This window comes from Carica papaya, chromosome 3 (genome assembly GCF_054855325.1).
Source record: "Carica papaya isolate Zhongbai chromosome 3, ASM5485532v1, whole genome shotgun sequence".
In the NCBI taxonomy this organism is placed as follows: domain Eukaryota; kingdom Viridiplantae; phylum Streptophyta; class Magnoliopsida; order Brassicales; family Caricaceae; genus Carica; species Carica papaya.
Genome location: NC_142311.1, coordinates 14,757,172 through 14,784,094, shown reverse-complemented (window position 1 = coordinate 14,784,094; position 26,923 = coordinate 14,757,172). Strand labels below are relative to the sequence as shown.

The 26,923-nt window shown below is 32.9% G+C and overlaps 2 protein-coding genes across 4 annotated transcripts; one reads left to right on the top strand and one right to left on the bottom strand.

Annotated features, from left to right (window-relative positions):
* Window positions 1–1,154: 1,154 nt before the first annotated feature.
* Window positions 1,155–15,261, top strand: LOC110808282 (P-loop containing nucleoside triphosphate hydrolases superfamily protein). 3 transcript variants are annotated; one of them, XM_088216115.1, is made up of 11 exons: window positions 1,155–1,676; window positions 2,458–2,551; window positions 2,708–2,821; window positions 2,959–3,081; window positions 3,516–3,620; window positions 3,951–4,109; window positions 4,257–4,325; window positions 4,469–4,558; window positions 6,162–6,302; window positions 7,712–7,914; window positions 15,120–15,261. In XM_088216115.1, the coding sequence occupies exons 1-11, from the start codon at window positions 1,408–1,410 to the stop codon at window positions 15,193–15,195; spliced, it is 1,443 nt and encodes a 480-aa protein (XP_088072241.1). In that variant the 5' UTR covers window positions 1,155–1,407; the 3' UTR covers window positions 15,196–15,261. The 3 variants fall into 3 exon arrangements, with proteins under 3 accessions (XP_088072241.1, XP_088072242.1, XP_021889417.2); XM_088216116.1 differs by lacking the exon at window positions 15,120–15,261 and adding an exon at window positions 10,145–10,480 and having other exon boundaries at window positions 1,156–1,676; XM_022033725.2 differs by lacking the exon at window positions 15,120–15,261 and having other exon boundaries at window positions 1,157–1,676; window positions 7,712–8,233.
* Window positions 10,627–14,913, bottom strand: APL1 (ADP glucose pyrophosphorylase large subunit 1). The gene is made up of 14 exons (XM_022033737.2): window positions 14,598–14,913; window positions 13,653–13,766; window positions 13,317–13,583; window positions 13,127–13,210; window positions 12,983–13,038; window positions 12,254–12,347; window positions 12,068–12,180; window positions 11,876–11,948; window positions 11,716–11,796; window positions 11,547–11,633; window positions 11,357–11,461; window positions 11,168–11,274; window positions 11,027–11,087; window positions 10,627–10,941 (listed from the first exon to the last, which is right to left on the bottom strand). Exons 1-14 carry the CDS (start codon window positions 14,826–14,828, stop codon window positions 10,840–10,842), a joined length of 1,575 nt encoding a protein of 524 aa, XP_021889429.1. The 5' UTR covers window positions 14,829–14,913; the 3' UTR covers window positions 10,627–10,839.
* Window positions 15,262–26,923: the final 11,662 nt, after the last annotated feature.

Genomic DNA, 26,923 nt, shown 5'->3' with positions numbered 1-26,923 from the left:
TAACAGGTATAAGTGAGTTAGTTTTAGTGGAGGGATACATTAATAGATTGGTTATGATATAGGGATAAAAATATTAAAATTTTCATGCATAGGCTTTAAAGAAAAGGAAAAGGGATACAATTCCATAGGTTAAAAAGGGGAGAAGAAGTTGGTGAAATGAGTAGGGAAAGATTACAAAGACTTTTATTGACCATTTTCATAGTGTGAACTCAATAGTTGTTTAACTAATGTGGCATTGTAGGTATTCATCATAAAAAAATACTTTATTCTTACTCATAGCAAATTAATATGAAAGTCCAAGGTATCAAGCATTTTCTGAATAGAACAAAGTTTAAGATTAAGAGATTTTTCTAAATTGACTAGATTTCTTTATTATGAATATTATCTTTAAAGACCTGATAGAAAAAGTAAAAAAAAAAAAACAAATTAGGGTTGAGAGATCGAATTTCTTCAATTGAATTATGTTTTTAGGTAGTTTGAACTATCTAGCTCACAATAGTAAGGGAGATAATAGCTGAGGAAATGATCTTTTCTATTAACACACTATCCCATTTGTTTTTTCTGCACTTTTATTTATATTTAATTATCATTTTGAACAAACTAATTGACTTGTACGGTGGATAATAAGATTTATTTTTTATATGATAACATGATATCTAATTAAAAGGCTAGGAAGATACAGAATAATATTACAAAACGTGACAACAGACGCATACACAAATTACAAAGACAAACATATCTACAAACTAAGAACCAAAGGAAGATATACAAATCATGGACTAGAAAAAAAAATAAAAGACCATTAGAATATGAGTAGAGTGGATAGAGAGTGAAGAATATAATAAATAGAGTGAAGGAAGACATCACAAATATTATAGAACGAGATAACTTATATAAGGGAGTGAAATAGGTTATAGACTAAGTGATGTTGCTGCTAAAAAGAAAAAATGAAATTAAACCTCGGAATTGGAGGATCAATTATCCCGAGAGAATGCATCAATACTTTTCTTGTGATCTCTTATTTTTAATTTATAAAATTACATATAAAATTTTGTTGAACAAAAATTCCAGAACAACGAATCTCAAACTTTGACCTAATAAAGCAACGTAGAAACCAAATAAGATAATCTACATGAGGTGGAACAAATGATCCTCACCATTCTTCGTAGCAACCTTTTGAGCATCTAATCACCATCCATCCACGATTCGTTCTTCCATGAAACGGATAAAAAGTTTAAGTAGGTCCCACTTTTGTTCGGGTCACATAGATACTATCTTGGCTTGTAGATGCTTTGTTCTAGATAGAGGATTATAGATGCTTATTTCCGTCAATAATCTCCTATAACGGCGTGAATTCATCGTTTGCCCTTGGCTCTTGGTGGGTGAGAGTACTAGTCCTCGACAAAGATGATGCATTGGATAACAGCTACTCAGATTCTCTCCCTTTCACGAATTCCCCTTCGCAATGATTCTCCTTGTTTTCGCTATAAGCGTCGAGTTTCTAAGCCCAATCCCTTCTCTTCCAGTAACAGAGTTGTCTATTCCAGCTCAAACCTCAGGCCTTTGCGAGCTACTCTGAGTTCTTCTCCAGTAACCCAAGAAAACGATGCAAAAGAAACCGCTTTGAGTCTCCGAGACATTTGCCATGGCCAAGTTCCTGAGCACGTCCTGCGAAGGCAAGCAGCGTGCATCTTCATTTCCTCAAGATTTCTTACTCTTTCATAGTTTGAATAGTTTCAACTTTCATTTGGGTACCTTTAATGGAAAAATGAGTGAGATTGGGTATAATCTTTTCATTTGTTAGGCAGTGCATTTGAGTGTTTTTTGAGTAGATTAATTTGAGTGTTAATAATGACAATTGGCCAACTCTTTGAGAGTTTGAATATTCTTAAACTTGTAACTTTGATAATTTTTAACGCAATTGTTGAAGAGAAGCGATAGTAGTCTGTTCTTTTCCTTTTTTTGTACATTGTTGTGAAAAAGTTATGTTTGTAACAGATGAACAAAAGGAATTTCTTTGAAAATCTGTGCTTGAGAGTATGAATTTCCTCATGAAATAATTGAAATATGAAAATATATATTACAGAATTATAAGGAGAGTTTGAAGAATAATTTCAAATTCCATCAATTTTGACGGAATTCGGAGTATAGGTGTTTCAGTTCGAGTTGGAACTCTGACATGGAGGCAATTTTTATAACTTTTGAGTAGGATCGGATCTCCTCTTAATTAAATTAAGAATAAATTTCCCTATAAATTTCACAAAATTTCTTCATTTTCCGCACAAAGTTTAAGTGTTGATGACAGTTATTGCTAAAACTAATAAATGTTAATGCTGTGCATATCAAGAATGCTATGATTATTTTATTGAATGAGGAAACTAGGAGGTTAATAATAATTTTGGAATAAAATTCAAATAGGTAAATAGTGACTGAAAAATTTTTGGGACTAAGTTGCAGGATGGATGAGGTTGGATATATTATACCTACAGATGCACAGCAAGAGGCTCTGCCTATTCTGTTTTCTGGGCACGACTGCATACTTCATGCTCAGGTTGATTTCTGTGGTTGACTACTTTTCCTTTGTGCTTTTTATCCACGCATATGATACTATCCTATGGTTGAAAATCCTAACCAATATTAAAGTATTTTATTGCAAGACTTGCATACTTCTTGTTCAAAATAGTTTATTCTTGGTTCGGTCATCTAGACAGGTTCTGGAAAGACATTGACATACCTACTATTGATATTTTCTGTCATAAACCCCCAAAGATCTGCTGTGCAAGCGCTGGTCGTGGTTCCTACACGGGAGCTTGGTATGCAAGTAAGAATTACCAGTAATGGTTTTACATCTTATTGTCTACTGTATCATAATGAAAACCGTATCAGAGGAAGTGTAAAAAGGAGTGAATGCTTAAAAAGGTGGACCTATTTTGATGTTATAATTCTATTTTAAAATAGGTCACAAAGGTGGCTCGGACTTTGGCTGCAAGGCCCATGGAGCTTAAGGCAGAGCAAAAGTCCTACACTGTCATGGCTCTTTTGGATGGAGGAATGCTAAGAAGACATAAGAGTTGGCTAAAGGTGCAGCATCCTAATCTCTTGTATATTCACTAAAAAAATTACAGTATTTTAATCTTTAGACTTGCATTGTAAAGCATTCTCAGAAACAGATATAACGGCATGAAAGAATGAAGTTCATTAATGACAGAATCTGTAAATGATAGACAGTTTGCTGTATGATAGCCAGATTAAATGGTTAGCAGTTCGTATCTGGTGCCAAGTCTGTAAATTTCTTCAGAAGCTGCTGCTTGTAATTGTACAAATTTTCCGCAACTGCTGTGATGGCTGAAACTATCATCTTTGAAAATTTGGCTATTTTTTAACCTCAATTCGATTATAATTTTAACAAAGGTCATGGTAATATAGGGAGAGAAATATGTTTATATATTTGCATGTATGCTTAGTGGTAACCTCTATCTTTATGATCCATTTAATTCAGCACTTTGGACTTTCAGGCAGAGCCACCTACAATAGTTGTAGCAACTATTGGAAGTTTGTGCCAGATGCTGGACAAGCAAATATTTAAACTTGACTCAATCCAGGTGTTGGTTATTGACGAGGTAAATGTGTGTTCCTTTTAATTGCCTTCTGTTTTCAGGAAAAACTATTGCTAGCAGCATCATTTAAGTTGTAAGTTAATATTAGAATTGCAAACTTGTACAGCAGAAACATATATGAAATTTAGAAGAATTTGCATGTGATTTCATTTGCATATTAAAGAGTTTTCTGTGAATAGTTGTGCTCTTTTAAATGCCTCTTTTGTTTGTTATCATGTTAATCAAGCTGTTCCACTATTTTTATTGGGCAGATCTCACCTGGAACATTATCTATTCAGAAAGCATATTTTGGACACGAAGGACAGTAATGTTTCGTGCTATTTGTTTGATCAGGTTGATTTCATATTCTACTCTTCAAATCAAGTCAGTTCTCTTCGAAAGCTTTTGACATCATTTTCATCATGCAATGACCGTCAGACTGTTTTTGCGAGTGCTTCTATCCCCCAGCATAGAAGATTCTTACATGACTGTATACAACAGAAATGGATGAAGGTATACATGCTACTACCTTTTTTTCATAGCATCTGCAACACTGGCCCCCAATTATATTTCTTAGACTATGGTTTCTATATTTTCACAGCATCTGCAACAGTAGCCTCCAGTTATATTTCTTATACTATGGTTTCTGTATTTTCACAGAATGATGTTGTGCATGTCCATGTCAATCCAGTTAGGCCCATGCCATCATGCTTATTTCATAGATTTGTGGTAAGCAGTTTTTAAAGCATTAAGCTTAATATAATTACTGTTTTCATGTTACTGCTAGAGAAAGGGTTCTTGATGGGTGTATATCCTTATCCTTAACTGATCTGTCTAAAGAAAGGCTTCTTGATGTTTTCTTACTCTAACAGATTTGCAGCAAGAAAAAGAGGCATCAAATGTTGCTTTCTTCATTAGAATCTGATGCACCTGAATCCGGCATTATTTTTGTCAATGAGCAGGTCTGCGAACTATATCATCTTGACATGCTAGTTGCTTTTAATTACTAAATCCTTAAATCTTGTTCACAACAGGCTTAGATTTAGTTTAAACATCAGTATTTGAAATTTTTGTGTTCGACAAGGTTGATTATCAAATATCCGATGGTTTAGTTCAACTAGATTGTCCATAGATCTATGAAAAACTCTGTGCCATAAGGGTCTTCTTTTCTTTTGTACCCCTACAACTCCAATGTTGGAATTTGTAAGAAAGTCCAACCAGGGGTTTCTAAAGGTAGGTTAAATGTGTAAGATAACCTTGTTCATAGCTACCACGCCACTTCATATTGGAGGAATAGATGTTTACTTGTTTCCCCTCCTCTATAGCACATTGGGCATATATATGAAGACAAAGCTCAAGTAGGCCTACAAACTTGCAACAGCTAATTGGTAACTGACTCAGAAATGCAATGCATGTGAACACTTTCACCTTTGATAGAACTTTGACTTGCCAGAATCCCATGGTAAACAAGCTATGCTAAAATGAAGGCTGTTTAGTAATGTGGTTGAAGAAGTATCCACAAGTGTATGTACCTGATAAATTTAGAGTTCATACCCTGTAATCTGCTATCGTGATGGCTGGAAAGATTCTAATACACTTATACGGTAGGAGTTCTTCAGTTTCTATATGTTTCAAGCTGCCGAAAAAGTGGAAGCTCCAACTTACATTACCATTGGTGAGATAGGAAAACTGGTTAGTTGGGGCTTTGTGGCGTGAGGAAATTTGAAATAAGTGGGGAAATATTGTACTTAGGGGATGATCACCCCTCCAATGATCCTCCTAGAAAGGATGACTCTTTTAAGTATGAGTTTGTAATGATGCAACAAAATTTAAAATTTTAAGAACACGATTAAGACAATGGGACGATTCTTAAAATGTAGAAATTGTGCATAAACATGATTTATTAAAAACTATCCTGGATAAAAACTAAATCCAATCTAGGTGTCAAGAAACTAAATATTGGCTGAAAACTTTTAGACCCGGGCTCAGGTGCACTTCAGAATTAGGACAAAGGGAGCTTGAATACAAACTTAGAGAACTTCTATTAAGAATAAAACTTAGAGAACTTCTATTAAGAATAAAACTTAGAGATCAGTCTCCGATCTTAATAGTCAAAACAACAACCCAATATATGAATACTAATCATCAGTAGTGTTACTTAATACTAAGATAGGATACCTTATATTTAGGCACCAAACTACATTAAAAATAAAAAATTTAGAAAACCTAGTAACTAGGAAAATAAAAAATAAGAACACTTCACTTCAATAAGTGAAGTGTTCTTCATCATTCTCTTTTAAGTAAGGAATTGATTCAACTTATCAAGTTAACCTTATAACGTTTTTCAAATTCTTTAAAATTTTCAATTTCTTTAGTTTTTATCAGTTATTGATAGTGGATTAAGTAGAGAAGGTTTTTTTAAAAATTAAGTTTTTGATGCTAATTGTAATTGTGTGAGTTTTGGATTGCATTGTTGATCTTGGGTTTTGCATCATTTTATACTTGTACAAAAATTATTTATATTTTTTGGACCTTATTGGTCAATTTGTAATACCCCTAATGCAGTCGGAGAAGTCAAAGAAGGCTGGAAATTCTCCTTCAACAACTCTTGTGTTTGAGTTCTTGAAGACTTCATATCGTGGTCCTTTAGATGTTCTTCTTCTAGAAGAAGACATGAATTTCAATTCAAGAGCAGCTTCTCTATTGGTAAGTGCTGGTAACTGTTCTCTGACATGAATTTGAGACATCTTTTACTCCATGATAAGTAAATAGTCAAGATGGTTTTACTTTTTCTATCGAAGTTACTCAAGAGGAAAGTGTTCTTTTGAGAATCATATGTAAAATTTTTCTGAGTTTAATGATATTTGCATGTATGCTTTAAATATTTAGCTTCTGGTTGTTACATGGAAATCAGTGTTTTTTTGAGAATCATACATAAAATTTTTCTGAGTTCAATGATGTGTGCATATGTCTGGTTTAGTTATTTAGCTTCTTGTTGTTGCATGCAAATCAGTAATTCATTTCTGATTTAGAGATCGAGAAAACAAGTAGTTTGCTCTTTCTCAGCTATCTGTAGGGATGGCAAAAAAACCATAACCTGTCAAAACTGTCTGGCCCATTGGAGACCATTGCGGGTTTTAACTGAATCCGAATTGAACTGGGTTGGATCGGAGTTGGTTTTCTGAAGCTGCCCAACCGGGATGAGGCAGGTCCGAGTTTGTATTTTAAAAATCCGACTAAACCTGACCTGGGTTGGATTGGAGTTGGTTTTCTGAAGCTGCCCAACCGGGATGAGGCAGGTCCGAGTTTGTATTTTAAAAATCCGCCTAAACCTGACCTGGGCACAATATATATAAAATGATATTATATATATTTTAAGATTTTAATTAAAAATAGAATTTATAAAAAAATTTGAAAAATATACAAAGAAACCTTAAAACCTATTTACACGTACACCTTCTCCATCACAGCCACCTTCCTCATCTTTGCCTCTCCCAGCCCTCTTCATCTTTGCCTCCATCACAGCCACCTTTCTCTCCATCATATCTGGCTCATTCTCCATCCAAAGCTTTGCAATTTCTTTGCCACAGGCCCTCATCTTTGTCTTCATAATGCTTCCTCCACTCAGCAGCATTGCTCATCTTTGTTTTTATTGCGTCTTTGCTATAGCAACTCATATTCGTCTTGATCGCCTCTTCTCGACTGCAACATTGCTCTTCATCTTTGCCCTTTCCAGTTTCAGCATGATCTACAACATTTACAGAAAGATGATGACATTTTCTTTCTTCTCAGCAAAAGGATCTTCCTCTTGCTCTTATTATGGTTTAGTAAATCCGTGGAAAAACAATCGAAAAGAATTTCTTACCTTCAATGGGGAGTGTGATGTGGATTTCACTGAAAACCCGCATGGCGTGAACAAGAGTTCGGTGCGGTTTTGAATTAGTGTATTTTGTTCCTGGAGTGAGTTTGGTTTTGGAAAAAACCCACTCCAAATCCGCCCCGTTGCCATCTTTAGCTATTTGTTTATGCATGCTTGAAAAAATGATGTTGGCTGCTGTTAAATGTTTTGATGCTTTTAATATTTCATGTTTGATGAAGCCAAAGTTTAAATACAGGAAGTGAGACAAAGAGGAGGTTATCTTCTTGTAGCTACCGATGTTGCAGCTAGAGGGATCGACCTTCCAGAAACAACTCATATTTACAACTTTGATCTGCCAGGAACTGCTGTAGATTATCTACATCGTGCAGGAAGAGCAGGCAGGAAGCCATTTTCGGACAAGAAATGTGCTGTTACAAATTTTATCATGTCGGGAGAGAGGTTTGTTTTGCAAAGATATGAAAATGAACTGATGTTTAACTGTGAAGAGCTTATACTATAATTCCAAATTTATAATCTCAATTCACAGATTTCCTGGTTTCCATCTTCCATTTTGGTTTTAATATACCACGAATAAGAATAGGTGGAAAGAAATGTAACAAGAAAAAAGAAGTTAGAAAGTCAGCTAGTTAGTTTATTTTTTATTTTAGGTTGTTAGTGATCAAACAGGTGTGTCAGTTAATCACTTACGAAAAGGATCTATAAATACATTCCTTTAGTGTATTCATAAATCATCGAATCCTGAACAAGAATTTCATTATTCTCTGTATTTCTCTCTCTTCTCTCTCTGCTCTTTTTTTTATTTGCTTTTCCAAATTTTTCTACTATCATTGATATGCGACTGCATGGGAATTACTGATAACATGATCTCAGGACTATAGGAGACTAGATGAACTCTTCATGCAAGAGATATGGAGACCAAAAAAAATGGGGGCATTTGTGCAAGGGGGTAAAAGCGAAGGGGAATAAATGGCGAGAATTGAAGAATTAAAGTAACTGGTGCTGCAAACTAAATATGCAAGGTGGAGTGGGCAAACAAAATATAAATGGTGAAGAAAGAAATAGGATAACAGCAACCAAAGTGAATTAAAAGGAAGCACAAGTATTTGATTTTCATTTTAAGCTTTTACCAAATAGAAATTTAGCTGGAAATTAGGCACTCAAGAAAGCTTGAGTAAAATCCCAAAATTTGTCGGTGAAATCTTAGAGGGAAAGCATTGGAGTGAAACCGGGTGTATATGAAGATGAGGTTCATAGAAGACTGGCCTTTGTGCGAGGTGTATGTTGGATTCCTTAATGGTTGGTCTGGTGATATGCTGCATTATGACCAATTGGCAGAGTGGACAAATCTAAAGCAAACAAGCTCCTTTCAAAGTACTTTGAGACCTTTGATTTATAATATCAGTTAATCCTAATAGGGGTTATGGCTAAACTTACGAAGACTAGTGATTAAGTGCCCAAAATATGTACTAGATATTCTTACTAATGAGCCTCAATCAACACGAACAACACTAGATTTCATATCTGCACTCACCGTCAGATTATAAATGGATTAGCCTTTGTAATGTAGTAATGAAATTGGTTAGAAAATGCAAAGCTAATCTATTGAAAGCCTTCTTTCTGAAAATACATCATAACTCAACAATATGCTTTTGTTCTGGGTTGCCTGATCATTTAACAATGCATTCATTACCTTGAAATTATCTCATCATTTGAACGATCATTCTTCCTCTCGAACTGGATCTTTTGAACTAAAGATAGATATTACTAAAACTTACAATGAGTATCATGACCTTTCTTATAAGGCATGTTAGTTACACTCGGTATTGGTGATGTATTTGTGAATTGATAATGGATTGTGTTACCACCATACTATGCTCTGTATTGGTGAACAGGAAACCAACACAGTATTTTTCTCCAGATAAGGGTATCCATTAAGGGGAACCTCCTATCACCTTGTTCATTTTATATGCTGAGACTTTTCAGCTATGCTATATAGTGGTCAAGAGGAAGGAAAAATTCATGGTCTGAAAATCTGCAAAGCTGCTCCATCTCACACATTTTATTTGCATATGATTATCTCATTTTTGACTGACGAATCAAGCCAAAGTTTAAGCTTTATCTACCATTTTGAAAAAATATGAAGTGGCTTTAGGCCAATGCATCAATCCATAGAAAGTGGCAGTCTCATTTTCTTAAAGAGTGGGAAGACACCACTATCTAGAGTTGAAAAATCAGTTGGAAATCAACGTGGTAGTGGTTCATGACTATTTTGGACTTCCAGCATTGGTTAGTCAATGTTTGATTTTGACTTTAACTTTTCCTATGGACTATATGGCAAAGAAAGTAGATAGCTAGAAGATGAATAAGCTATATAGGGCAAGGAAAGAAATAAGGTGATAGCCCAAGTAATCCCTTAATACATTATGAGTATCTTTCTGATCCTCAAATGTTTGTGCTCACAGCTAGAGATAATAGTCTCTAATTTTTGGTGAGTTAAAAGACAGATGAATGTAAAATATATTGGATGGTAAGTACCAAATTGTCTACTAACAAGCAAGTGGGAGGCATGGGATTCAAAGACTTTCAAACCTTTAATTTGGCTATGTTGGCAAAACAAGCTTGTCGTATTCTGCATAACCCTGATTATCTTATAACTCCTATGTTGAAGGTTATCAGCACTTTGGTCATGGTGACTTCAGGACTGCCCAAGTGGAAGCTAGACCTAGCCATACATGGAGAAGCATCCTGGCAGGAAGAGATATGCTCGAGGAAGGATTGAGATTGCAAATTGGGGATGGTAAAAGTGTTTCATATTTGGACTTATAAATGATACCATCTCAATCAGGCGAATATCCTAGGGCTTTATAAACCTAGTGACCAAAGTTCTTGTGCGCACCTTTGTTAGTTAGAGGATTTGGTGTGCACTTGGTGGATCCATAACCATGTCCAGAGAAATTGGAAAACCTTCATATAGAGAAAAGGTGTTTTTGTTTCTTTTCATAAAATTTAGTTCCCATCAAATATGAAGTGACTTTGAACGCGAATTATTTCACAATTGAATGTATCATTCATATTTCTAACAATGGTTATGAATAGTTAATTTAATCCTTAACATGAAACAAATGAATGCTTGCAAGAGGATGGTAAAAATTGCGGAGAAGTTTTTATCAACTATTATTTTTTTCAGCCAAGATTTACAGTAACCTCATTGTAAATTCAAAAATAAGCATGACCATCATTTGACCACTGCTGAACATAATGGGTTACATTTTCGTGCTTAATTTAATTTTCTTAGACTTTTTACTTTTGCTGTTAACCAACAAAACAAAAAAATTAAGAAAAATGATGGAATAGAAACTTAAATTATATTACAAGTCCATCTTCAATCGTTGAGTTCTTCAAAATGATGGCAATCCCAGATCTGATGTAAAATCCCTCTGTGGATCTATCAGCCTCTTGAATCCCCTGCTTATCATCACATAGGTTAGTACCAATGTCAAATATTCACTTATATTTATCCTTTTATCTATTTATACTTTGCAAATCTTACCTCTGAGTTTGCAATCACCACATTCTTACCAATTCTGGCATTCTTGTCGATGATGCAGTCTCTACATGATATTAGGATAATACGTGTGAGTGAAAATATTAAAAAAGTAAAATGAAAAATGAAGGATAAGGCTGGTTATACTTGATTTTTGTATTTTCTCCAATTCCCATTGGAACTCTACCCTCAGTTAGCAGTGATGTAATTTCAGCATCAGTTTCATAAAAGTCTGCACCAAGCATTACTGTATCCTGCCATCAATAGGGGAGTTAAATCAAGAACTGATTCCTATTTATTTATTTACCTAACATCTTGTTAAGGAAGCATAGCAACCTTCAAGTGGACATTGGAGTTTATTCTGGATCTGATACCAACAACACTGTGTTCTATGAAAGAGTTGGTTAAGAAACTTCCATGAGATACGATTGAATCAACAATCTGCATAACATATGGTGCCATCATACTTCCTAACACCATCTAGAGGAAAATCCGGATTTGTTCAAAGAAATGGTGTTGCTGATACCTTGCTATTGTCTATCTTGGATGGCGGTAGGTTTCTTCTTGATGTATACATTGGCTTTGCTGCATCGTAGAAACTGAACTTGGGTGGCTGAGAGGCAAAAATATTATGATTATAGGCTGCAAGTCTCTTGGTTTCAGCACCAGAAAAGAATGACAACATGTTTACTTACATGCGCAGTTAGGGCAAGGTTTGCCTCAAAGAAGGATCTTATGGTCCCTATATCCTCCCAGTAATCATTGAAGAGATAAGCCTTTCATTAACCAAAAAGAAAAAGTTATGTAAATAAATTGTCTGATACATGTTAATTATATCAAAAGTTAAACATAAACCTTTATGAAGAATTCTCTGGCTGAGGCAGGGATAATTTCTGATCCAAAATCATTTGCTGTTGGAAAACGCCATCTAAGTGAAACAACAATATTCATGTTTTGTGAAGTCAATTTGCAATCTCCTTAATTAGTTATTCTTTGTTTTATCAATATCAAAACTTCAAAATCTTCAAGGACATCCAGTAAGGTTACCTCAAAAGGTTCAACAGTATCTCCTTCTTGAAAACATACACCCCCATTGAAGCAATGTATGGCTTCTTCTGAGCCTCATCCGGAGAAAGTCCCAAAACAGTTGTGTCTACTTCCTAAAGCATATCTCATGTTACCATAATCACAAATTTCTGGAAAGCTGAAATGACTCAGAATCTTTAGTCATACCATTGCTTTCAGCTCATCTCCTTTAGGCTTTTCACTGAAGAACAAGATTCTTCCTTTGTTATCTATCTTCATAAGACCAAAATCTGAGGCACGACTATCATGAAATAGACAAAATTACAAACAACTCCGTGCATGATACCAACTTATGAAATTAAAACAATTAGAATAAACTTCAAAGTCTCCATGAACTATATGAGAATCAATAGATGTACGAGTTACATAATTGATTATGTATATATATATATCACTCTCCCTTCTATATTATTGTTTAACTAAACACAATAAATGAAATTTAACTTTATGAGCTTCTACACTATGAATAACTTTCAGGATAGCTATTCTTTTCAGTCTAATCATAAGGATATTCTATGTCATGCAAAGTTTGACGAAAACTATATCTATTATATTGCTCAAAGTGAAAGTCTATAACTATAAGTTCACCGTCATGGCCTTCAAATGTTCAGTTTGAAGTCTAATAGCCGCTAAAAGCAGTGAACTACCAAGGAGCAAGGATCTTTATTGAAATTTTCAGTTATAAAAAAGCTAACCAAAGGCCAACAGGGTATCTTTTCAATTCTTAAACCACTGCTATAGAGCGTTGGAAGCAGCACCTACTCAGTAAGCTCTAGTGGTTGTGCATTTAATTTAGCAGAAAGTGTATGTCAGCCTGTAAGACACCTGGAGAATTGAAAATTCTGGGGAGGCAATTATTGGTACAAGGTAATGTACCTGTCATCCATTGGAAGACAAGAAATGGTGATGTCTGCGCCACTTTGACGATGATTCTGAATTAGGAAAACAAACTTCAGAATATAGATTAACGACTACATGCAATGAGTGAATTGAACAATAAAAAGAGCCTTATAATCTTACCTGAACAAAGTCCATATAGTCCATTCTGTATAAGTGATCCCCAGATAGAATCAACACATCTTCAATCTCCTTACTTCTTGGATCCTATAGACCAACAATAAAAAGATATTTCAATAAAATTAAAGCCTCTGCGACAGATCACCTAGAACAGAAATAAACATTATTGGATATTGAAGATGACATTGAATACCTCAAAAAGCCAATGAAATTGTCGCACAGCATCTGCAGTACCCAGGAACCACCTTTTACCAGCCTCCCCTGGAGTCTGCGTGGCAGCTAAAACCTCGACATAGCCATCTCCAAAATTGATGCCATTGCCAAAGTTGTAAGCGCGAGCAAGATGTCTGTTGAGAGACGCTGAGTTAAATTGAGTGAGAATGTAGACCTTGTTGATTCCGCTATTGATGCAATTACTCATCGGCACATCAATCAGTCTGTAAGCACCTCCAATTGGCACCTGAATGAAGAAGATGAATGAGCTTCCACAAATGACAAATGGAAATTATTGAGTGAGCTTAAAACTTACAGCAGGCTTGGCACGGCGTTTGGTAAGTGGGAAAAGCCGAGTCCCGGCTCCTCCGCCCAAAATAACCGCTACAACAGTCCTTGGATCCCGCTTTTGCATCTCTAAATCTCTCAACTACATTCACCAACTTATATTTTAAAATTAAAAAATATTTTAATTTAAGAAATAATTATTTTAATTTTTAAATTTTATTCATTAGAGATTTTGGACATGATCATGTTCATGATCTTTTCTTTAATCTTAGAAATAAGCAAAATATTGAACGAAATAATCATGATTTTAGGCATAATCGTGATTTTTTTTTTAAATTTTAGACGTAAGTAAATATTATTTTATTAATTATAAATATTTTTTTAATACATTTTTTCTCGTACATATATTTATAACTAATGGTTATAAAGTGCAAAAAATACTTTGGCCCTAAATTACTTAAATCTTTTTATTATTACGTATAATCTTACTTAAATTGCATACAAAATTAGATTTTATTTTATTAAGAATAAAATAGAGTTTTTTTTTTTTAATATATTCAATATATTTGATTAATTTTTTAATAATTTTAATATTTATAACTTAACATGAACTAATATGATATGATTAGTTCTACAAAAAGAGTCTAATATTACATTGTCTAAATTTAAAAAAATAAAAATTTTACCAGCTTTAATACACACCATCTTTTTCCAAATTCTACCCAGACAAAGTTTTGTTTTTTTAATGTTTTTTATATTTTAAATTTTAATATTTTAATTATAAAAGTATTACTAAGTTTTTAAATTTTAAACTGTTTATGTATTTAAATTAACAGATTTTGTATTAATTTATTAATAATTAAAATGTAAGTAATAAAATACTAAAATTAAGCCCATGTGTCAAAACATAATTGTAAATTTACCCGAAAATTAAAATTAAAATTAGACTAAGCATATTCTGAATAGATTTCACCTTGCCCTCGCTTGCTACATCAGCCGTGAGAGACATGCAAACATGTTGTCTGGCAATCTCGGCGGCGCCACCATTTGCGGAGAGCTGTGCCATCTTTGGTTTAACCTTTCCTCCCATTAACTCTCCATTGCAAAACTTGACGACCCTCCATTTACTCTCACCCAATCTGCAGCTACCACGTAGGCTGCCCGCCGTCGACAGAGATATCCCGCCGTCAGCCCAGACTGCCATTGTTTCCTTGAGAACTCTAAATGAATCAACAGCTAAAATATCCTATTTACATATACATGTTTATAATATATGTATGTATATGTAGATATAGCAAAGTAAACGTAATTACTTATATGGGAATATGAATATGCATGCTATTGGACGATTGGTCCACGTACGCTATCCTCAAGCAATTCTATCCACTAGTTTCCTTTTTGGTTTTTTTGGTGTGTGCTTGTAGCGACTTTGTTTTTGTAAATTTTGCTCTCTTATTTTTTTTAATTCATTAATATATTATTAATTGATGTGCAGGGAATGTGCTCCAGGTTGCTACTTCAAGATTTTTCCATCTCCCGTGTCAAAACTCAAAATCATAACACCCACATAAACAAACCATAGACAAAGAAAATTTACTCATGTTATCTAATCATTTTACTCCTTTTACCTGGATTATTTAAGGTGTTTTCCACTATACATCCAATCTAGGTAATTAAATTAAGGCCTGTTACTGCTCAGTCATCGAGTTATTAATTTCATTCTCTTTGGCATTTTGATACTCTATAAGAAAAAAAATATATATATTAATTGATGCTAATTGAAAAGGTAAGAAAAGTCACCAAAAGTTTAAAGAAAGATAAAGACTGATGCAAAATTCAAGATCGACCAATATGATCAGGAATTCACACCAATTCATTCAAGGCACCAAATGAATTTAATACTATAAAAACCTTCTCTACTTACCCATCTATAAGAAATGATAGAAACTAAAACCACTAAAAAAACGAAGGATTACAAAGAATAATGGAAGAACGACACAGTGAATTACCTTGATAAATAGATCCATTCTTTGCTCAATAAAAAAGATGAAAAAACCTCTCTTAAATAAGACTCGCAATATTATTAATTTCAATTTTAAATGCTTACAATGAAAACTTGATGGTCTATTTATTGAATAAGTTATATGAATAAAAAAGTAATAAAAAACTCCTAATTTAAAATTATAATTATCTAGAAAATTAATTAAAATTAAATTCTAAATCCCTAACTAGGTATAATTACCTAGAAAATTAATTTAAATTTAAATTTAAATTCCTAACTATGATAGATATGGTCTTCCCCATTTTCTTGGTTGATTGCTTCCTTTTTTTGCTCCTTTCCATCATGTGCTTGAAATAAGTCGGTTTTGACTCCCCTGTTTAGAAAATCTTTTAATTTTCATATGAACTCATACCCAACCTCCAGGTTAAAATGTGACTTGGTTTTTCCCTTTATTTGATTTGTGGGTATATGATTCGTTCTTTTTTTTCAAGTGTTCTCGTTCCTTTTTGTTTATAGTTTTGACTAACTTTACTCTTTGTTGTCTATCCAGATTAGCAAGTTCCAAGATACGATCGCAAGATATGATTCATCAAATGCATAAAAGTACTGGGAGTATTAGTCAACCCGAAGGGCATAACTAACCACTCATACAAACCATATTTAGTTTTGAATGCAGTTTTCCATTCATCACTAGCCTTCATGCGGATCTTATGGTAGTCACTCTTCAAGTCTATCTTGGTGAAAATGCTTGCACCACTCAACTCGTCGAGCATATCATCGAGCCTAGAAATGGGGGGTGTCTATATTTAACTGTCATTTTATTCATAGCCTGACGATCCACACACATCCTCCATGACCCATCATTTTTGGGAACCAATAGGACTAGTACTATAGAAGGACTCAAGCTCTTACGAACATCTCCCTTCTTCAGTAACTCCATAACCTTTCTCTGAATCTCTTTTGTCTTTTTGGAATTGCTTTAGTAGGCGGGTTAGTTGGGAATTGATGCTCCGGAGGTGAAGTCTATTTGGTGCTTGATCCCTCGTATCGGTGGTACCAGCTCTGGGGAATTGTAGAAAGAATCTCTTTACGGGGGTACAGCTGTGACTAGTTTTGAAGTAGCTTAGAGCTTTCAACTTCTGCTTTCGACAGCTAAGCAGGTCAGTAGGCGAGCGGTTCATTTCATTTCAGTAAGTGGTTTAGGGCAACTCGGGTAAGTGGATCAAAGTCAATTCTAGATTTTCGGCACGTTCGAATGATTATGTTTAAGACCCTAACGATTATGTGAAAGGGGATTCATTTGACTTTTGAGCTAACTAAACTCAATTTTCGGTTAGCAGGTGCAGGTCAAGCGAGAAAACAAGAGTTCCAGTACAACCAGACGAAGCAATAAGAGTTCCGGATCATCCGGGCATAGAAAATCAACTAACTGTAGATGCTATTTTATATGCATTCTGGGATGAAGGAAAAACTGATCTTCCCCACCTCGACTCTCGCTCAACCCATGGAAAAGATTCCCTAAAAAACAAGATAAACTGAAAAAACAGAACTCGGGGAGCATATCTCCTCTGGAGATATGTCATTGAATTTCTATAAAAGAGATAATAGAATACTAGGCAAATAGGGGGTTAAGGTAAGTTAAATTCAAATAAGCCTCTTTGTGCTGAAATATAACTAGACTTTGTTTCTCATAATATGCTTTTCTCAACTCTCTTTCCCTCACAAGTAAACACTCTTTTTTCCATCATCTCTCTTCTCTCACTAGGCCTCCTATTTTCTTTTGGGACTTTTGCTCTCTCATTGGACCTTCATTTTTTTTGGTCTCTTTATCACTCATTGGGCCTTTTATTTTCTTTTGGGCCTCTGTTTTGTTCACTTAGTGGGCTTTTTTTTTCTTTTTGGCCTCTTTTATTTTTTTTTCCTTTTCTCTTTGTTTGTGTGGTTTTGACATTCCTTCCATGGACCTCTTAATTTTCAGCTAGTTTTTGCACACCATGTGGCAACGGGATGAGAGTGTGATTTCTCCCATTGAAACTAAAGGTCTAGCAGTACTTGAGACCGTCATGAGTAATTCGTCTATCGTATTGTTACGGTTGACCTAAGAGAGTGCGACTAGTATCCATAAGTACGACATCATAATTAACTTGATCCTGATACCTTCCTATAGTGAAAGTTATCATTATCTGCTTGTTTACTCTGATATCTCCACACTCATTCATCCACTATAGCTTATACAGGTTAGTATGCTTGGTATAAGTCAACCCTAATTTTTCAACGAGTGTTGTGTTGGCTACGTTAGTGCAGCTCCCTCCATCGATGATTATACTGCATATCTTTCTACCCACGAGACACCTTGTATAGAATATATTCTCTCTCTGATCATCCTCCTCCTTTACCTAGATATTGAGGGCTCTCCTTGAGTTGTGTACTCATGTTCCTCATCCATAACTTCTAGTGATGACATACTATCACTTTCAGAGTCACTGTCGATCTCGCCATCGTCTCTTAAATATGTAACCCTTTTATTTGAGTATTGGGAAATGATGTGCCCAAAATATAAAGACCTGAAACATTTGATAGTGCTATATTTCTAAGATGAGATAGGTGTCTTACTTTTATAGTCGGGTATGGCCATATTATCTTTTTTTTTTTTGCCTCAACTACTTTCTTCTCCTCTTTCTTTGGCCACCTTAAGTTAAAGGTAAGAGTGGTATGAAAAATCCTCTTACCTTTACTCTTAAGTTATCTCTCAATCTTCATGGCCATGTGGACTATGCCTTCCACCTCTATATAGTGTTGCAGTTCTATAATGTTGGTGATGTTTTTGTTGAGACTCCCTAGAATTCTTGCCATAGTTTCCTCGAGATCCACTTCAATATTGGCCCTTATCATGGCCATCTCCATCTCCTTATGGTAGTCCTCCATGGATATAGATCCATCTGTTAAGTGCTATAACTTTTGATGCATTTCTCTATAACAGTAAGAGGGTACAAACTTTTTGCACATAATTGCCTTCATCTCTCTTCAGGAAGAGATAAATCATTCTCCGTTACGTTGCTTAGTGAGAAGTAGTTGATTCCACCACACTAAGGCATAATCAATGAACTCTACCACTGTTAGTTTGATCTTCTTCTCTTCATGAAAATTATGGTAATCAAAGACCAGTTCAACCTTCCTCTCTTACTCCAAGTATGTTTCAGCATCATTCATTCCTTTGAAAAATGGTATTCTCATCTTTATGAAGTTGATGTTGCCATCCCTCTTATCTTCTCTCATTTATACCCAAAATTCTTCTTCATTTTTATAGGACCCAGTCTCATTTTCACGATGCTGAGTTCTAGGCCGTCTTGTATTAGGGGTCCCCTGTCTTGCTTCACTTCGACCACTACTCAAGTTATCTATTTTATGACTAAATTGTGCCAATTCTACCTGCATAACCTCTATAATAAGCCTTATATCGGTGGGGCTTTGAGGCTCACTGAACATTTTAGAAGATTTCATGCAAAAGGATTAGTAAACAAAGAAAACTTTGCTCATTAATTCTCTCGAATTGCACACACTTGGCTTTTATCCTTTGATAATCTCACCCACTCTTGCCTTTTATCACTTTATCTTCTGTCCTCAAGTTGAGTGTTAGATAGACCCTTTTAAATCAAAATACTTTCAAGTATTGTTCAAGACACTGTAAGGAGTCTTATGAAACAAATACTAGAAACAAGAGCTTTAACACACGGATGAAGAGAGAGTTTGTTATGTTATAATGTTAAGCACTAAGGTGTGAATTAGATACTTAGATATGTTATAGAACTAAAGTTTAAAGTAATAAAAGAAACTGAGATTATAAAAAAAGACAGTTATAGAATATGTAGGGATTTGGTATTACCCATAGGGAAAATCCTAAAGATGTTCCTATCAAATCTAGACCTGTCTTATGTTGTGCTCTAAAGTAAAGATGAAGCCTTGGCACTCGATGATATGTATAAGTATGAATGCACGTTGATTGTAAAATAAAGATTATATATATATATTTTTTCCTTTGAAGAGTTTTAGTTCTTACAATGTAGTAAGAAGAATAGTTGAGCACCAAAAGGTAAGTACTATTCCTATTATTAGGTTATTTGATCAGGATTTCTTTCCGTAGTTTCCTTTATTTCTCTTATTTTCTCTTATTTTATCATTTTTTTAATGATGTAAAAAATGTAAACTGTAAGGAAAGTAAATAACTAGTGTTAAGATTGATGCTTAACAGGGACGACAGACGAAGAGAACTATAAGTTATTGCTTCTTGCTTGGATTGATGTGTGAGATGTACACTTTCTCTTTTTTCTTTTTGAATAGATGAGAAAAAGAAATGGTGCAAAAAAAATTTAAAGTGCAAAAGTAAAAGATAATAGGTTTAAATGGAATCGAAGATTGCATACCGAATGATGTGGAATCCAAAATTAATCAACGTGATCAGGAACTCACATAATTTCATTTAAGGCACCAAATGAATTTGATTCTATGAAAACCTTCCCTACTTAACTTTTTATAAAAAATGATAGGAACTAAAATCACTGAAAAACAAAGGATTAAAAAGAAGAATGGAAGAACGCCACAAGGAATTACCTTAATAAGTAGATCAACTCCTTATTCAACAAGAAAGATGGAGAAACTTCTCTTGAATAAGGCTCACGATATTATTGATTTTAATCTTAAAAATTTACAATGAAGACTTGATGACTTATTTATAGGGTAAGTCATGAGAATGAAAATGTAATAAAAATCTCTTAATTTAAAATTGTAATTATATAAGAAATTAATTAAAATTAAAGTTTAAATACCTACCTAAGTGCAATTACATAAGAAATTAATTAAAATTAAAGTTTAAATTCATAACTAGGTGCAACTGCATAGGAAATTAATTAAAATTAAAGTCTGAATTCCTAACTATGGTAGGTGTGTTCTTTCCCTTTTTCTTGGTAATTGCTTCCTTTCTTGCCACTTTCCATCGTGTGCTTGAAGCAAGTTGGTGAGACCATTATGTCATTGGGTCAATTGGTTGGGTAGCTTATTTCCTTGGGCTTATTTAGTGGATCTAATCCATCTTCCTTATTAATCCAAGCTTGGATGAAAAGTTGGAGAGCTTGTTGTAATCCTTGGGTCTAATTCCTTTTATGGTCTTACTTGGCATGATGATGTCTCTTACAAGTGACCCAAGGTGATCCATGCTCACATCAGACTCTCGTGTCAGTACCAAGAGAGACTAGTATCATGTTAGGTGAAGAAATATCATACGGTCCCTAAAGAAGAATACAAGATACTAAATAGGGAGTATATGTAAAAAAATTAATGTGTTAAGGCTATGCAGTATTGAGTGAATAAGATAAAGAGACAAATGATGTCCTTAAATGAGCAATGGCTTACAAACATAAATGAGAGGATAAGTAACCTTAACATTCAAGGACAAAAGGGCAATGAAAATGTCATTTCATGACCAAGGCATTGAAAAGACTGAGGTGGTGAATCAATAAGATAAAAATAAAAAACTTTAAAAGGGCAATGTATGGCATCACCTAAAAGGCATGGATTAGCACTAAGAAGAGACCTTGTGTTACATCGACTGCACTATTAAGATAAGGGAAGCTCAATAAGAGAGATTAAGAACATTCATACCAACATGAGAGCTCATATGGAGATGTTTAAAGAGAAATATCTAAGCAAGATTACTACTACTATTTCAACTACTTAAGAGGGCACCCTTTCAGATAGGGTATTTTAAAAGAAATCATATATGTTAACATTATACTTCATCAAGCTTAATCACAAGGATGGCACGAAAGACATTATCGACAGTTGAAGCCACCATGAGTACATGATAAAGTTTAATAAGGTGATAGATGCTATGTTGTGCCATAGGTTCTCCCTTTACCGCTTAAGAAGAGGGAAAAAAGTTTAAATGCTCAACTTAGGCAGCATTGAAGATTTTAAAGAACTAGTTGATCAATTCCCAACATGGTTAACTAGCAACTTGAAGCTAAAGATGTTCTTTTTAGTGGAAAGTTAAGAAAGTTACATGTTAGCCTTTTAACTGATAAAAGGAGTAAGTCTATACAGGGGTATGTTACTTGTTTCATGGTAAAATTGACAACTATTATCAAGTTTGATGAGCGAATTTGAAATTGTTTCCATACCTAATGGAATATATAAGCATTAAAATATGTTTCTCACTATTTAAATATTCTTTTTTGAATTCAGTAAACATATTTTCCAAATCCCATAAGTACATGAATATAGAAGGGATAATGCCCTCATAGATAGATAATGATAACTTATGTAAAAACTAGAGGAAAAATAAGGAACCTAACCTTAAAAACAAAAAAGATCAAAATGAGTAAAGATAAAAAATTTCTTATAAGAGAGAATGAGTCCACAGACACCTAATAAGCCAATGTGTTATACAACATTTAAACCACATCCCTCAATTTTTATTAGAGATTATGGGTGATAGCTTTAAGAAATGGTCATAATAGTTGAAGACCAAGCATAAAAAATTTGGCATACCAATATATTATGCTTATAATGGTGCTTGAGGGTAGAATAATGGTGTAAAGAATTTAAAGACAAGATTAAGAATCTAATTTAAAAAAGGTTATTATAGTCAATTCATAAAAAGTGAATTCCTACTTAGAGAAAAAGTGTATATGGAATCACTAGCATAAAGAACATTCTTGAGTTCACCTAAAAATAAGCATCATTTATTGAATACCATATATAGTATTACAATAAGATTTAGATACTAAAACTAGAAATTTCTCTTTGTAATTCTATGCCTATCTCTATTAGTTAAATGTGTAGTTTGAGGAAGTGATAATGTCTCTAAATTTCACTAGATATAAGATAGTTTAATATGTTTATATGAAGATCAATAGAGTAAGTCCATTTTTTTGTTCTCTATATATATATATATGACATTTTACTTGTAATCGATGATCTTGTTTTAATTTATGAAACTAAACATTATTTCTTTACCACCTTTTATATGAAAAATATTTGTTAGGCTTCTTTTATAGTTGGGATTGAGATTATACTTGACAAGCTATGTTTACTTGGACTTTTCTTAGATGTCTTATTTTAAAAAGGTTCTTAAGAGATTTAAGCCTTCAAATTGCAAACATAAGGATGTACCTACTGTCAAATGTGTAAAGTTTAATAAAGAGGAATTTCTTAGAAGTGAACTTGAGGAGTTCATGAAGAACTAAACTTATGCTAGTTTGATTGATAGTCTAATATATATTGTATGTACAAGGCCAAATATTGCTTTTGTTATTGATGGCATAGAAAGGTATTTGTTTAATTCTGATCCTGATCGTCGAGCTGCAACTAAGGAAATAATGAGATACTTAAGGAGAACCCTAGATTATATGCTTGTTTATAAGAAGATTGAGCATTTTAAAGTGATTGGATATTTTGATTTGACTTTGTGTGTTGTATTGATGATTTCAAGTCCAAGGTATGTTAGTTGGAGGAGCCATATCTTAGAAAAGCTGTAAACAAACTTTTGTAGCTACTTTTATTATGTTTTTTAAGTTAATTGAATTTTATGGAGCTTCCTTATAGGGATTATGATTATTGATTCTATTTCTAGACCTATTAAGGTCTTTTGTGATAACACTTCTTCTTTATTCTTTACAAAGAACAATAGACAGTTTAATGGTTTCAAGTACATAAAGATCAAATACTTAACAGTCAAGGATTTGAGAAAATAATAAAACATAGTTTTTGAGCATACTGACATAGGCTTGATGCTAGTTGATCCTCTTACCAAAGGATTAAGATCTATTATGTCCAAAAAACATGTTGTTCACATAGATATCTTAAGGTCTTTTATGCACATGGTCAATGAGAGTTTAATTTATTAATTTATGAACCATTTTGACTATCATTTAAGCTTATTTTATTATTGAGTACTCTTGCCAAATGAAATGGAATTCATAATTATTATCACTTTCCTTTATTATGTATGATGTTTTAAATATTTGAGTCATTGACATGTTATGATAATAAAATCAACCTTAGTATCATTTATAAATATGATTGTTATGTTAGTTTTAGTATACTTGTTTTACCATTTTTGAGCTCATTATAGTATAGATTGCCTTTAAGATATGACAAGTTTTTTAAAGGTCGGTATATATTATTCAAGAATTTACCAACGATTGATATATAGAGTTTAATAATTTCTCAATTTATGGTGAATGACATTTTCTAATGAGAAATTCTATTATGGATTCATAATGAAAATGATTTATTAACATTAGATGTGAGTTATTTCTTACAACATTACCATATATATGATCCATGCCAATACTGGTGTTAATAATTGTAACAATAATAACCTCATGTACAAAACTTTTATTTTTTAAAATGGTCAAATAAAAGTTTTAATTATTTAAGCTAGCAAATGATTTTCATTATTATATCTACGTATCTATATTTTATTATTATTAACAACTCATATTAAATTTAATTGGGTGGGTCACCCATGATGGGACATGACCCGATTAGGATAACCCACTTATTCAAATTTAAAATTAAAATTATGGGTAGTTACCACATCCAGTGGAAGTTACATTTTTTCAATATTCTGTAAAATGAAAAAAAAATAGAAGAAAATAGGGGATACAATGTACAGTAAAAAAAACAAATACACACACACACACACTCTCTCTCTTTGTATCTCTCTCTCACAACAAAAAGTTTTGCTTCTATGAAGGAGAAGAAGAAGAGATTTTCGGTTAGTTTTTCTTCTAAAATTTAGATTTTTATAAGAGATATTTATGCTGTAAAAATTTACATACAGTTCGTTATACATTAATGTGATTGTATGTGAGACTATGCAAAATGATCTTAGAAAAATAGTTATAGAATTAACTTGTGAATTATATATTAATTTTATGAGTTTCTAACATCGGTATCAAAGCATTTTGGTTAATTGTATCTTTAATTTTGTTCTAATTTGTATTTTTTTTGAACTTTTGTGTAAAATTCATCTTTTACTTTTGTAATAAAATAATTTTATGTTGTATTGCTTAAATATGTGCAATATGGTCTTAAATAAAAGTAAAGACCAAAAACTTTAATTCGATATATTATTCGTAATTTTTGTACAAAAAAATGAGAGAATTGTGTATTTTTAAAGTTCATCTTGTTTAAAGCAAAAGAGTTCTGGTAATGGAAGATTCTACATTTTTTTCCTGTATAGAGGTTGTAGATGAAGATATTTAAGTCTTTTTACACTAATTTGTTTTTTTTTTTTATTTCAAATAATAACAAATTAGAGAGATACACCCACAATGGGACTCGAACCCGAGAGCATATGGAACTTTGCACTCTACCGACTAAACTAGACAAATTTTAGGTCACTGTTCAAAGTAAAGCAAAACAAACAAATAAAAAACAAAAAGAAACAAAATCGAAAGCAAAATTATAGTGAGTGACGGCAATCGAAGCTGTACGAGCAAAGCCTACATGACTTGCAAATGTGCCTGATGACCACTCCATCAAGCCCATTTTAAGTAAGATAGTGTAACTTGATAAAAGAAAATCTCTGAACTATATATAAAACAAGTCCTTTTATATAAATTAATTTTTTTAGTTAATTAATTTATCATACATGAATAAATTAGTTATTAGTTAATTAATTTATTATAATTATCACTATAAATATACTAATTATTAGTTAATTAATTGTATCATATTTGAATAAATTAAATATTAGTTGATTAATTTATTATAATAGCTACTTTATATGAATTAATTATTAGTTAATTCACTTATAAAGATAGTTTATTAATATGTTCTTTATTTTCTATATATATTAAAGAAAATCAATGGTGATAATAATAAGAACTCCTGTGACAATTAAGACTCCTCAACAGAGAGAGAAAGTCAACCCTATGATATAAGACTTAAAAAATACTCATATGGAGGAGATTTGTAGATAAACTGAAGCTGAACTTTTAGTGAACTATATTATTAAAGTCAATATAAAGATTTAAAAAACTGTATGGAGAGGAGGTCTTTTAAAAGATAAAGAAAAGTATGATGCTCTTTAGGGAAGTTAACATATCCCTAGTGATGTGAGCAAGGATCATCTTGGGCCACATGGAAGAGATATTATCATACCAAGTGAGCCCATAACAAGGAGCCAGACCAAAGGATTATAATAAGCTTTGCAACTCTTCATCCAAGTTTAAATTAATGAGAAAGATGGGTTTGGATCCACTAAAAAAGCCCAAGAAAATAAGTTACCCAACTAAATAATCCAATGGCATAATGGTCTTATCAACTTTCTTCAACTACATGATGGAAATGGGTAAGAAAATGAAGCAATCAGCCAAGAAAATGGGGAAGACCATATCTATCATAATTAAAAATTTATACTTTAATTTTAATTAATTTCCTCTGTAATTGTATCTAGTTAAGAATTTAGACTTTATTTTTAATTAATTTCCTATGTAATTGTAATTTTATTTAGCAGATTTTTATTACCTTTTTATTCACATGGCTTACCCTATAAATAAGCCATCAAGTCTTCATTGTAAGCATTCAAGATTAAGATCAATAATATTGTGAGTCTTATTCAAGAGAAGTATCTTTATCTTTCTTGTTGAGCAAATAGTGGATCTACTTATCAAGGTAATTCCTTATAGTGTTTTTACATTCTTCTTTTAATTCTCTATTTTTCAGTGATTTTAGTTCCTATCATTCTTAATAGAGGGTTAAGTAGAGAAAGTTTTTATAGAATCAAATTCTTTTGGTACCTCGAATGAAATTGTGTGAGTTTCTAATCACTTTGATTGATCTTGGGTTTTATATCATTTGGTATCAAAGCTTTAACTCCATCTAAACTTATTATCTTTTATTTTTATACTTTTAAATTGTTGCACTATTTATTTATTTATTTTATTCATCTATTAAAAAGAAAGATTATCTCATACATTGACATAAACTAGACATTATGTCAGTTGACGCTTTCTTGGCTTGATAAAATCATTGTCGAGTACTAATTTCTTTTAATCTACTTTTCTTGCAATTTTGTTTCCTATGCAAAAAAAAAGAAGAGAAAGAAAAAAGAAAAGAAAAAACATGAAAAGAAAAGAGAAAGGAAACAAAGGAAAGAAATCCCATCCGAAAAGTACTTATCTTTTTGGTACTCAACCATCCTTCTTTGAAACAGTGCAAGAACCACCTCTTCATAAGGCAAAAGCCTCTTTTATTCTATAATTTTTTTTAAAACCACGTGCATCCACACT